Source organism: Gobius niger (assembly GCF_951799975.1).
Source record: "Gobius niger genome assembly, chromosome: 8".
NCBI classification, from domain to species: domain Eukaryota; kingdom Metazoa; phylum Chordata; class Actinopteri; order Gobiiformes; family Gobiidae; genus Gobius; species Gobius niger.
The window spans coordinates 19,175,711-19,190,343 of NC_136859.1; the positions used below are offsets into that span (position 1 = coordinate 19,175,711).

General features: G+C 40.7%; 1 protein-coding gene across 1 annotated transcript in view; it reads right to left on the reverse strand.

Moving 5' to 3' along the window:
* LOC306967224 (RNA-binding motif, single-stranded-interacting protein 3-like) overlaps positions 1 to 14,633 on the reverse strand; it is a 130,312-nt gene that overhangs the window by 6,911 nt on the left and 108,768 nt on the right. Inside the window, exons 8-10 of the mRNA XM_079562154.1 lie at positions 13,979 to 14,022; positions 7,040 to 7,136; positions 4,013 to 4,063 (exon numbers count right to left, since the gene is read on the reverse strand). Coding sequence (XP_079418280.1) covers positions 4,013 to 4,063; positions 7,040 to 7,136; positions 13,979 to 14,022 — 192 coding nt within the window. The remainder of the gene's footprint in view (positions 1 to 4,012; positions 4,064 to 7,039; positions 7,137 to 13,978; positions 14,023 to 14,633) is intronic.

Sequence of the window (14,633 nt, forward strand, 5' to 3'; positions counted from 1 at the left end):
CTTCCAACATTACCTGTCTCTGCATCTAAAATCCCCCCGGAACCACCTGCTCTGGCCGAGGAAGGTAGATTTCCCACCAAATCCGACTGTATCCCCTGCATTTCATCCAGCGATAATGCCTTCTTTTGGGTAATCATTTCTCATTCTCTATTTCATTATTTTTTTTTCCTGTGTTCATTGCCTCCAATCTCGCAGCAGGGGATCCCAGGCGCAGAAAAAGCAGCATTACAAAAAGATGAGGGGGGAGGAAGCGCGTTGACTAATTGGCGACGTTGATTTATGACGGAACATGTGTTAAGACCTGCTATCTCCGCGTGTGTCTGCATTGTTAAATTTATTTTCTTTGTGATGATTGTTTAACTCGATGCAGCGCCAGCCCCGCTTGTGTGTGTGTGTGTGTTTTGTGTTCGTGGATAAACGCAAGATTGGCAGTTTCTATCCCCAAGAGGACGGGAGACAGACAAAAACAAAATCGTCTTCAACTTTGAACTGGATCTTTGTGTCTCTCCTCCTCCACCTTCATCTCGGTCCTTTCTGTGGCTGTCATTTCTCCAGAGCAGGAGTATAAAGCCGACTAGCAGAACGCTTCAGGCGGCGTGGCGCATCAAAACAGAGCATTAGCGATAATAAGGCGAGATTATGGAGAAAAAAGCAACGTCTAGAGCAGAAAAAGCATTACATGGGAGAGCAATGTAAGTAAGAGGCTTTCCGTTTTACTAAACAGGTATTACATGCATACAAGAAACTGTGCTGATGATTTATGTTTTATATGTTACAGCAGTGGGAAGTTAAATATGGCAAAAAGAATTCTGAAATCTGAACCCTGTCAATTGTGGGTAACATTGCAATGGTAAATAAACTTATAAACTATTAAACATCTCTTGAAGAAGCACACATATTGTGCACTAAACTGCTCCCACCACATTCTCAGCCTTCCATTGTCTCTCTACATGGGCTTAACATAGCAATTTGAACTCAGGAAGATATGGAATCCCGATTCGTCTCATTACGTGCCGCCCCTATAAGCCGCGCTCTCATTCTTGCACATTCATTTCCTGTAGGGGGATTTGTGAGTAATTACGCACAAAGACATCCTCGCACTAATTAAGATGTAACGACGCGGAGTTCAAGTAATCTGGGCGTTTCACCAAGACGCGGAAACGAGCCGGTCCTCTAGGCACTCCACAGCGCATCGAGGTGTGTTTGCGGAGATTAAAATACAGAAATGGTGCGCTATTCTTGATTGGGAGAGGGTAAATGCAGTTAGTATGATTATGGAAATCTAAGCTTGAGCACAAAAGGTTCTAAAGACTAAGGATTTCTTCTTTGTTGTGCCTTTCATGTTGCGTTTTGCAATTTCAAAACTTCACATTTGCTCAAAATTAAGTTTGGTAAGAAAAACAGAGGAGGATGGCCAAACCATTTATTTGATAACAGTGCATTATCGGCATTACACATAAAGAAAGGAAAAGTAAGTGCATTGAATTATGAGAGTTGTATTGAGGGCTAGCTGATGATCTAAAGGTCTTTGAGCGGCATTTGAGACCTACAAATCCACAGTGGAGGCATCACAAGCGGCGCTACAGGAAACAAAAAGGGGAAAACGAGGAGGTTTCCGGGCAAGACTCGCAGCTAAGCCACACAAGCCTTCTATCGTTACTATTGTTCTGGCGGACAGGTGACCCTCAGGTGAAGAGCGGCGGCAGAGCCAGAGGAGAAGGAGGAAGACAAAGATGAAGATGAAGCGTAGAAAGCTACACAAGAGGAAGGGTTGGCCTGCAGTGGTGGCGCGGAGAGTTGCGGTGGCTCAGGACTAACCCAACATCTGATGCACAATTGTATAGGGACAAATAAAGGACTTACTTAATACTACTACTTTCTTCAAATACATACAGTATACTGTATAAGACAAATGAAGCTTGGGATTACCCATGCTGCTTTGCATGCTCAAATCATTTAGAACTCGTGACATTTTGGCTGGCGCTAGCCAGGCTAAGACAAATGAGTAATGAGAACAAAATGTGTGTCACCAAAATTAATTTTATCTTCACACTTTGCTGCACACCTCAGAAACTTTTAACCTTGTCTGCTCGTGTTCTCCATCTTATTACAATATTGAGATGGAAAGACATTAGGCCAATATCAATTTAGGTACATAAGGTACATAATGTAGATATGGAACCTTATGTACATGAGGCAGGTGATTGGCTGCAGTAAGAAAGAAGACACTGACATTAAATGTTGAATGCCAAGTATTTAGGTAAGTTACCACCGGGTTAAGACAGTGCAGATGAACCCAGCGTCACCAGAATCCGACCACTGCTTCTGTCTTCTCCCTGATGCAGTCTTCATTTGTCAAGCTCCTCTGTACCCAAGAGATACGACAGCTCGTCTTTGTAGCCAAACCGTTTCTTGCTGTGTGGATAGACAGTCTAACGCCGCTCTGACATGCTTTTGCGAGATTTGTTTTCTTCCTCTTTTGTTCCAGATTTATTCTTTACAATCCGGTCCATTCCATGAGTTCGCTTCTCTCTCCGCCGACCCCGCTCTGTCAAATATACGCGCAAGTCTTATTTGTTTATATCCACTTTATCCCAGCGCTTATTCTCTGCTCTCCGCTCACGTAAAATGCAGGAAGTTATATCAAGATGCCTGCCAAATAATTAGATGGGACATTTGTTTGAAAGCACATTTACAGAGGAATAATCTCCCCTCCCAGAGCCATCGTTTGAATCAGACGCATCAACAGAATGCTTTAGGAGTTGGCAGTTAGACAGATGGGAGAACAACAATGAGAAATACAAAACTGAGCAGGAGTCTTAGATGGATTTTCATGACACACAAAGCAACATGCACCATTGCTCTGATAAGCACTGGTTCTGTGTTTCGCAATTGCAAAAATATCATGCCTAAACTGAACACCAGAGATTCAGGTTTTTAAACCTTCAATAGAATGAAGTATGTTAACCAATGTTGTGAGTGTCAAAAATGTGATTTGCTAGATTTTTTTTCTGCACACACACAAATAAATAACTGTAAAAGTGTTTGTAGTAATTCATCTTTTTAGGCCTCTAAAACGTTCTCCCAGTCATTTTGCTCTGTACATGGCATAATTTACAGCACAGCACAGCCCTTATGTAAGGCTTACATACGGCTGATGGAGCGTTGCAGCCGGCTCTTTACTGTAGAAAGTGAAATAGAGCAGAACAGAGTCGTGCAGGTAGAAAGTGTCTGCAGATGTTGGGAGAAGTCCAATGCACAAACACTGATGGGATCCTCAACAATCTTCAGAACACAAGTGAAGCCAACTGGAAATGATATCCTCAAAAAGTATATGGAGGACACAGTGTTCTAATCGCACAAGTTCCACCAAAAAAGTAAGAAAAAGCACACAAATCAAATGAGTGTCTTTACAGAATAAGGATTTGAAGTTGTGAAATTTTAACTTTCACTATGTATTTGTAATCCAATATATGCTTATTATAGAAATTCTGTTCTGTATCAGATAACATATTACAACGTACAATGTTGTTTTTCTAAATTCAAAAACATTACAACTGTCATACTTTTTGTCTTTTCTTGGGCCCTCCTGCTGTTCCTATCTTCTCCAGCAGGAGGCGACATGTTCATAAGTATTGTATTGCGAGCAGCTGGTCTTCAGAGTGGCTTTAAGGAGGTTATACAGAGGCTGATTCAGCACAGTGAGACTTTGCTGCAGAGCTATGGCTTTATCTCTACATGTTCTGGAGTTTGACTTGTGCATGCAGTATATGTGGTACCATTTTACCCACTGGACTTTTCAAATGCAAAGTGGCTTCTTATGTTTTTCCAAATTAAACAAAACCAATTATAATTGGAACACCTGTTCTTTCAATGGTGTTAATCCAATGCTGAGTTTTAAAGTCATAATTAGTGGTAAACAGAAAGCACAAATAAAGTATAAATGGCCACAAATGTTATTGTAATTATGTTTGTAATTATGTATTGTAAATATTATGTAGAAATGACTTACTGTGGGTTGCATAACATACTGTTGATGTGGCATCCAAGATGTACTTTGGACCTATGGATGAGAACAATAGAGAATTAGGAGGTCAGGCCTGGAAAGAAAGTTGTGTTTGTAATGACAAGTAGTGGATGCTGAAAGTGAAATCACGCTCAACATAATATTCACAAATGCCAAAGTGAGTACAAATCTTGTGGCTAGTGCCCTGTTTGTCACTGATAACAACCACGAAAGTGTTGTTTGACAATCACATGACAACTTTGCAAGGCTTTTGGGGGAAATCATTTCACCTTACTTTGAGCAGCCAGCGGAAATATTGAACTTGGTGCATCAATTTGTTTCATGTCATGAGATATTATTCAGAATAACAAGAGCAGAGAATTTGTGCTTGTCCTCTGAGTGTCACACTATAATTAAGAGACATCAAATGAAAGCAACTTAATTACGGTAAGACGTTTAAAAACAAAAAAAAAAGTGTTAAACTACCAAATGCATCAGTAAATATATACATTATTATATACATTTTTCATTAAAATAAGCTAAATGAAGCTTAACAAGTCCATCTCAGAGCAGCCTGTGCCTGTGGCAGTGTTTCTTATGTAATATTACAGCAGCTACAAGGTTCCACTATATACTGTGTTATGTTGTAATTATAAGAGGATACAGAGACCAGAGAGAGCAATAGGCTCTAATAATTACTGCTGCACAGTGGAGGTTTCATCATCAAAGCCTGTCCTGGACACAAATCACCACTTTCATCTCCTACAGCCTCTACTGCCCATTGGCCTGCTTTAACGCCAGCCAGAACAGGTCCCCCAAGGCTCTTTGTCAAATACATAAAGAGGCATAAGCTAATTGTGTTTACTATGTGTAAGCTGATAGCGTCATTTTCAGTGCTAGATACAAATGAGTTTAGAAGTTATTACTTTAATAACTTCATGGTTCAACAACAGTGGGACAGTAGGTCAAATGTTAACCACTATCAGAGGGTCACTGGTTCAAACCAGATCCAAACATGCTGTCGTAAGGCTACAAGATTAATTGCATACAAATTGAAACTGCAATTTGAATGATTGTAATTAGCAAAAGATACAATCATTTAGATAATATAATGTTGTCTGCAAACAACTGAAAATATCATCTTAATAGGGTCCTAAACATACGAGCCAGGTTCAGCTGACTGACAGACAGCTTCATCCACAAATCCAGAAATGCATGGGGTTTTTGTATTAGTTTAGCAGTACATATTTCACTCAAATGTGAACGCTATGGGACATATTCAAAGGGAGCACTGATCTAAATATTACTTTCAAAATACAATGAGCCCATGTGTAAGACAATTTAGCTACATTGTCAACTCCAGTCACAGTATACCTTGTGTCTGGTTGCGTCAGGGAGGACATCTGGTATAAAAGCCTGCCAAATCACTGTGAGACAGGTTGGCTGCGGCAACCCAGGATAAACAAAAGGATAAGCCAAAAGATGAAGAAATATAGTACTCTACTAACTTTCTTTGGATAACGTTTGCCATTAATGAGGAATATTTCAAATGACCAACATTTGCACCTGTGGTCATCTGTGTCTGAGGTAAATGTCGGTCTGTTTGAAGTGTGTCATTGCATGCGTCTTCCTCATTTACTGCGTCACTTGTGTAAACGTGCGGGGGCGGACTGTTTGTTTGTTTGTTTGTTTGTTTGTTAACTTTATTGTCCCCGTAGGGAAATTTGTCCTCTGCATTTAACCCATCCTTCGATGCCGCTGGGGCAACCCGTAAGGAGCAGTGGTCGACGGCAGTGCCGCGCCCGGGGACCCATCTCCATGATGTGGAGCCAGGCTGATGGTCAGAATCACCTGGCTGGAGGATTCACCTATTGTGCATGTTTTTAGTGGTAGGGGAAACCGGAGTACCCGGAGGAAACCTACGCAGACACGGGGAGAACATGCAAACTCCACACAGAAAGGCCCCGTCCTGGTGGGAGTCGAACCCGGGACCTTCTAGCTGTGAAGCGGAGGCGCTAACCGCTGAGCTACCGTGCCCCCGGTTGTTTAACGACTGTTTGACAAACTGAGGATCAAGAACTAAGTTGAGCCAAAGCATCACTAAGAGTTAGAGCGAGAGAGTGTGGCCAAAGGAGATAGGAGAGTGCAGATATAGCGACATGGGAAAAAGGGAGAGAGAAACAAAAAGAGGATTTGCTCTAAGTATGAAAGATCGATGAGAGGCATGCTGCTATAAGCCGCTGTTTTATCATTGCGATTGGAAGAATAAAGCTGAACAGAAAAGCTGATAATTCAATTGCTATGCTCAAGCCTCCTTGGAGTTCACTGTACATGGTCTTGATATGAAGTGGCTCAATAACTGCCCGGCCTTTGTACAGTTATATTTGTATACGATGCATTTAAATGTATAGAAACACTGGAGCATCACTGTAGAAAACCACACAAGACTAAAACCTAACCCTGAAACATAAATGCAAGGTTGCTCTAGCTTTCTCCATTGTTGGTATAGTGTATCAAATAGAAAGAAATAACTGGGACAAAAGAAATAAATTAAGTGGGCCCTGATGTACAATACACTTTATAATACTGGTACATGAATTAATGCATGATTTCATGATACATTCATGCATTACTAAATCATGACTTCTCAGGAACAAACATGATCACATGTTGGTTCATGAATGACTTCATCCCTGAATTAAACGTCTAACTACTGCACATGAAAATCTTAATAACTCAGAAATCATGTACCATTATTATAAAGTGTTACTGAAACAGGGATAATAGACATTACCAAGGAAATTTATTTTTGTTTTTAGCCAAACATTGAATATTAATTAAACTCAATGGTGAAACAGGTCGTCTAACCTGTCAAACTAAGCACATTAAGAGGTTAAATAAAGTTCAGAAGTGATATTTCTATTTTATTTCAGCAAAAATAATGGAATTAAATAATGTACAGCACTAATTCAATGAGAATTCTTGGAAAGGGTAGTACATGGTGTCCTGTGTTGCAGCTAGCAGAGCTTGTACCTGATATGTGGAGACAGGAGAGGCAGCGATGAACGGGGAGATTGATGTCTGCGCAATCATCCGGTTGGTGGAGATGCTGTACGGCGCAGAGTAGAACCTGGACAAACACAATCAGAGGTTAACAAAACGCTGCATTATTCATTTTGAATACACCCGACATCTCCCCGGGGCAGACCACATGTAGAGATGTAATTGAGCCTTTAGTATCTCTTTGTTTGTTCAGGCACCGGGTCTCTTGAAGATATAGCTGACAAAACGAATCAGCTTTCATCAGGGCTGTCATGGAAACAATAAATTTTGTATCACATTCCCACCGCACCATCAAAGGCATCCTCAAATGAGACCTGACACAGCACCGGTGCTACGAAGGTGTCTGCTCCATGGCAATGCATATAGTAGTAATACATTACCATCTAATGTGTGAGTGGGAGAACTAGTCTAATACCTCCCTTCATGTCCCGCCCACACGGTTCTGCTTTGTATTCGACAAGTGCCTTTGAAATCTGTTTACCTCCCTTCCTACCTTTGTTTGCCCTTCTAATTTTGCGCCATTTTTTTTTTATTTCATCCCCTCAACCCTGCAGCGGCTTGTGGTGCTTTATTTATCATTGTGTACCTAGAGAGGACATGTTTCATCCAGCAGGCCGTGTTGCTGTGCCCGATCGATTCCGAAGTGTCTGTTGACTGAATAATGGAGCAGAGGAGGGAGGGAGGGGAGAAGCAAGGGCCGAAGGAGACACCCTCTTTATCTATCTCTAACTTGATTGGATGAAAAATGACCTGCTGCAAGTCAAGTGTAGCACTAGGCCTCGTGTTTTGATGTCAAACTAACTGTTACAAAGATCAACTACATTTATTTACTCTAACTCAATGCAAAAATGACTGCATACTGTTACAATTATGATGCAAAAAAGAGCTTTACTATTGCCACTATTGTATGCTGCTACTGTTTTGACAATTACTTTTATACGAAATGTTTCACATCGAAGAACAAACATCTCTGAGTGTAGATTTGGTAAAGTTGGTAAACCAAATATCATACCCTGAATATGAAAATAGTTGTACGCCATTGCTGAATTCTACACATTGACAAGAGCTTCCAATTATCATCTTAATTAGCTGCTTTGTATTCTAGGTGAACAAAACAGATGCCCCTCGCTCAAACAAACCTGAAATAGAAAGCTTGTATGCGTCAAAAGCTGTGACAAAACAATAATGACTTTTACCAGCTTTGTTTGAGAAACGTGTCATTATCCCAAACCACCGGCGAACACTTTAAAGTCAACTAATTGATATGTTTATGTAGGTCTCTCCTTTCAAAACACTTCACAACAAGTCGTCGTTTTAGCAAAGGTGCCAGCTGTAACAGTGGAAAGGGTCTGACCGGCCTGCGCTGCTGCTGCTGCTGAACACTTTTACGTTCTATATGTGTGTTTGGTAAGTGGTAGCCACAAGAAGAAGCGATGCAAAGCCTATAGATACCTTTCTAACACATAGAGGTTCAACCATGTGGATACAGCTTGTGCGATAAGCTTTACAATTCAAACTTTCCCCCCACTGGACGTTCACGCTCCAGTTGGCGTGGGGAAGAGGCCGGTAGTAGCGGGTAGAAAGCCGGACAACACAGGTCTAAATATGAAATGCGTCGCTTCACTGGCACCAGAAAAAGAAATCTTATGAATTATTAGTACAGTGAATTTCCTCCTGCCAAGTTCCAGCTCTAGTTCATGCACGGGTCAGTATGTGTCTTTCTAGGTGTGTTGACACTGGCTCGGCTTACTCGGATTTTTCCCCCCAACTCCTTGAAGGGACATAGATTTTCTTTAATTTTCCCTGTGCTGCTTTAAACTGCAGCTTAATGTCTCCATTTGCTTTCTTTTGTGTTTGGCCTCAAAGGAAACACGCTGGGGTTATGTGTTATTCTTTTGCCTTTGAAAACCACTGCGCAGTTTCATGTGCACAGAACAAAGGATTTAAACAAGAGACTGTGTATGGAAAATAAATGTAGTGACAGCTCCACATAAGTAATGGCAAACTGAATGAATGAATTCCACATTATGGTTGTTTGTTTTCAGAATCATATGCAAATCCATATTTATTAATTGGATACACACACAACAAACTCTGAACTGTATTTTCTGGATGAAAGGTCTTTGACTTTCTTCAGTCCAAGAGTGAGCATAATTGTATTTTTATTAGTTTTTGTCAAAGAAGGAAATTTGTAATCCAGTAGGATAAGGCATGTAAATAGATTTAACCTCTTAACCCCCGCCTTGACTGAGCAGATCTTCTCCAGTTTAGCAATACCCAAATAAAAGCTTCTTGAAAAAAGCGTCAAAATAGCAACAAAAACGAGATGAAAACAAAGATAAAAAAAAAACAACAACCACAAAACAGCAACAAAATGAAACAGGTCAAGAAAAAAACAATCCGAAAACAAAGACTAAAACACAACAAAAAATTACAAAAACATGACCAAAGCATGAAAAAACAAGCGCAAAAAAAGAGACAAAAATGTGCCAAAAACGTAACAAAAGAGCAACAAAAAAGTGCAACGGCAACAGCGCAAGGAAACAGATTCATATAGATCAGTTTTGTGGGTCTTAGCTTTCAAATGAGGCACTGGCCTAAAGGCTGCAGGAGACTTTAGTTCTGGGTAAAGCCGAACTGGAGAAAATGTGCTCGGCAAAGGGATATTTCAGGATTTTTGTCATTGGGCCAAATTCCCTAGTTATCCAGAGTTATCCAGTGGATATCTGGATATTTTATGTTTATTTCATGCAGTCCTTATATTTGAAGGGTTTAGTGGTGCTAGGCTAGTGCTAGGCTAGTGCATGTCCATGGTAACTAGTAGCCTGCATTAAAAACAGTCTGACCCAAGCACAGTGCATCTGAGGCAAATCACTTACAACACCAGACTACCGATGTAAATGTCTGTGTTGACTGAATAATTTTTGAAATATAACCATTTTACATGTAAAAGAACTTATATTTGTGCAGCATAAGCTTCCTGGTTGTAAGCTACGCAGCAGCGGAGTGATCTGCTAGGTAACCGGATCTACAGTAGTTTGTTTATCTGCGGCCGGCAATACTACACATGGAAGGAGCTTTAATCAGATATGACAACGTTTGGAGGACGACCTGATGATTTTGAAGAGGTTTTTAATGCAGGCTACTAGTTACCATAGACATGCGCTAGCTAATCCTGAAATATCCCTTTAAGGCGGAGGTTAAGAGGTTAAAGGCAAATGACAGCATCAACAAATAAATCAAATATATGTGTGTGGCCCCCTGTCATAACTCTGCCTATAGATGTCAAGACCCTCAATCTAGATATAGATAGTTTTTTAAAAAGTACCCCAAGAATAAGAGAAGTATTTACGTGACAAACGGATTGATCTATAAGGGAAATTGAGTGCAAAACTAACTTTACAAACTGTAGAATGGACTTTAAAAATCTGGTCAAATAATTTACCCCAAACATACTTTCGATCAGGAGTCATCGAAAGTAGGAGTCATTTGAACCGTTTAACCATGTTAGCAATTCAAATCCCTGTGAAAAACAGGTCCTTGTCAAATTGATGATTAGTGACAAGACCTGAATCACCTTCATAAAGCAGTATGGATCTGACTTTTGACTACACAATGGATATATGACTTGCATTAGAAATACTGTATTATTCAGTGATGAATACAAATGAGCGCACACGGGCCCGGTTATTCAATATGCTCCTCTGATTGTGTTTATTGTATTTTTCATTAGACTGATGTGCATTGAGAGAGAGGGATAGTACGTAGAGGACAGATCCAAGGTTATTGATGGAGGCTATTAGCCCCGAGCAGCGGGCTGTCAATAGCGACTGTGCTACGAGCTCTTTAAACAATACGCTAAACATGTAATTGCAACCAGAACATTACTAGCAGATTGAATTTAAAACCTCTTCGGCGGTCCCTGGTGTGACCTCGCCGCACTGTCAGGAGTTTGCCCTGAAAAAATTAGCCAATGATTTAGTGCTGACCTCAATGACTTTTCAGCAGAGAAATGTGGGTTAGCATGCTAAAATGTGTGTGTCGGTATGCGTGGGGCAGAAGAGGGCAGACGATGGAACAGGGATGGGAATACAAACGGCAAAGAACTGCAAGCAAGTGAAGTAAGTACAGTACAAATGGGGGAGCAAAATATCATGCGCTACAACAGTTTGTTCCATGACCTGCGGGAAGAACTTCAAATGCATTTCCCGCCTTTGCAATGTCCAAACCTGACTTTCTTTTCTGGGAATCTACTTTCTTTTAGGCTGCAACATGTACTGTGTTTATCACAATAAAAACTCGACCACGTTATTAAAGGAATAGGCCACCATTTTTGCAAACTGAGATTTGTTCTTTCCTTAGCTTAGATGAGTTGATGTGTACCTGTCTGGTACAAGTCCAAGTGCTCCTCAGGTATTAGGTCATCATGGACCCCCGTTTGGAGGAGGAGAGGCTAAATGCAAACAACATGTTTTTGCGTGACTGAGTGCACGCATAAAGACCAGACAGGTACACATCAACTCGTCTAAGCTAAGGTAAGAACATGTCTCAGTATGGAAAAACGGTGGCCTATTCCTTTAAGGTTAGTGAGCATAGTTAACCTCTTAACCCCCACCGTAACCGAGCACATTGTCCCAAGTTCGGCTTTACCCAAATCTAAAAACGTCTCGATTGGAAAGCAACAGTGTAATGCCTCATTTGAACGAAAAAGCGATTTTTTTTTGGGTCATGTTTTGGTTTCTTTTTATGTAGCTTGTTTTTGTAGTTTTTCGTTGTTGCTCTTGTCACTTTTTTGTTGTGTTATTGTTGCTTTTCTGGCACATTTTTATTGCATTTTCATCCTCTTTTTCGTCTCTATTTTGACGCCTTTTTCAGAAGCTTTCAGATTTGGGTGATGCCAAACTGGGGAAAGTGTGCTCGGTTCAGGTGGGGGTTTAAGAGTTTAATACAACAATTCAACATTCTTGTACGAGTTACAGTATGGTTTATCTAAAGTACAGTATTTAATGAAATGAAATAAAAAAGAGAGGCTTCTCATAGTTGATAATAGAAATTGAATCGATTTGAAACACTCTTCAATAGTAGCACTTCCCTCACCTCCCTGAAAGTTTTGCACGCTCCAGTATGACATTGACAGAACAATCAGTTTGGCCAGTGAGGACTCTGTTACCCCCAGTATCACCCCTAATATCAGATTGGCATCCGATCCAAGCAGCCATCTGTCCAGGTTTGTGGAGCTGTAATTGATTCGTACCCTTCCCTTCTCCTTGCACCGACTTTATTCCTGACTTTGCCCTCGTCCTGACCTCATCCGGCCCCTGCTTTCTATTCAAGAGCTGCCTCCATGCGTTTTGCTTCTCTAATTAGCTGCATTAGCATTTCACAGTAATTTAGTGCTGTGCCGGAAGGAGCTTAGGTTGACCTCGGGAAAAAAAAGAGGTCAGAGAGGGCTTAAGCCATGCAAACACCCAGTTTATTATTGGTGAGTCTATATCAGCATGCAGAAGTGGTCTGCACAGGGCTACAATAGAACTACAGAATATAGACATCATGAACAGAAGCAAGTCTTTTAAGGCTTTTAGTTCTAGCTTTCCCATTGTGTTGCACTGTCATCATCCCATCTAAAAGCTTCTTGACTGGAAAACTACAGTGCAATGCCTCATTTGAAAGAAAACTGTAACTTTTTTGTTGGCGTGGCTTTGTCACATGTTTGTCATGTTTTAGTCTCTTTTTATGTCTTTTTTTGTTGTGTTTTGGTAGTTTTATTTGTTGCTTTTTTGTCATATGTCACATTTCTCTCATATTTTTGGCGCTCTTTTGTTGTGTTATTGATGCTTTTCTGGCACATTTTTGTCACTCTTTCGTTGCTGCCTAATTTTTGTCGCTCTTTTGCTTTTTTTGTTGTGTTTTCGTCTCTTTTTGGTGCTTTTTTGTCATGTTTTTGACAGGTTTTTGACACAGTTTTGTCACCTTTATGTTGTTGCCATGTTATTGTTGCTCTCTTGTTGCTTTTTGGTCACATTTTTGCTGCGTTTTCATCCTTGTTTTCATTGCTATTCTGACACTTTTTACAATAAGCTTTGGGTAATGCCAAACTGGAGAAAATGTGCTCGGTTTAGGTGGGGGCTAGGAGGTTAAGCCACATGTCCTTCCCTATCCTAATCATGTGTCCATGCACTGAGCCCCTCTTGTGGCTGGATTAAGCAACCAAATATTATTACAAATATGATGTTTTTTTGTATTTTTTTGTTTTCTTCTATTGTGCAACATTTAAGCAGACAGATTGTTTTTGAGAAGAAAAAACAAAATAATTCAAATGAGAACAGGCAGGCCAAGGGTTTAGAAGGTTAAGTGAACCCATGGAAGAACAAGAGAGCCTGGGGAGGAATTTGATACAAAAGGGAAGGAGTATTGAGCCAAAAGGAGGAGCAGCGCTGGAGGAAAGTGTCTTCAGGGACCGCATCACCAGCAGCGTTCCTAGCAGACAGAACCAATCTCCAATTTCCCCCCCGAAACTCCCAGACAGCCCATGCATTCAGGCAGGCAGCTCTGCAGATAGCCTGGGCTGACGAAAGTCTTACAGCACCACTGCAACACACCTACCGGCTCCATCCCTTAGCAATGAGTAGCATCATCTGACGACGCTATGCTAACGGGCTGCACAGGTCACATGACAGAGTGAGAGTAGGGCAAACAGAGGGTGTGTGTGTGTGTGTGTGTGTGTGTGTGTGTGTGGTCTGTTCATTTGCATGCAGGTGCTTGTCTGCAGGGAAGTGCTGATGTGCAGGTGTGGACATCTGTGCAAGGTATGCAAGCCAGAGTCTGGGTGCTAAGTAGCTGTAAGTAAAATAGTAAGGGAAAGACAACAACAACTCCAAAAAGTCTGAAAGAAGAGATATTAAAACTTACCCGTTCTGAATAGCAGAGGGATCGTACGTCAATGCCATGCCACTCTGAACACAAATAAATGAAGAAATCTGTTACCATTTCCCCCTCAGACTTAAAAGCAGAAACATATTATGTAATGGACAATTAAATACATTACACAAAGATATAAACAAAAACAGTGATCATAATCTGTTAGCTGCTGTACCATTGTGTGTGAATCACCAATGGACAATTAAATAAATTACACAAAGATATAAACAATAACAGTGATCATAATCTGTTAGCTGCTGTACCATTGTGTGTGAACAGTTCGTGGGAGAGGCATATTATACCACTCTGTCAAACTCAAATTGGCGCATGTTGTCACAGAGAACATCTGCCCTGTCACTTGGAACATTGTGTGTCCAAAAGAACTTTAGTCAAGCAACACTCAACATTACAAGTTGGAATGTGCTTGTGGATTTATTCGCACTTGCAACAATGACAGAAATGGAGAGTAAATACTTCATGGCTGTCTGTGTTTCTGATACTTCTGGAGACAAGACAATTTGCATCTTCCCTGACATAGTGCCGCTGTTATTGTTGACAGCTTTGCTTGTCACATTGTTGTATCAGAAAGTTACCACTGTCGCTTCTCAGTCAATAAAAACATAATCTAAAATATGACTTGAGTTAA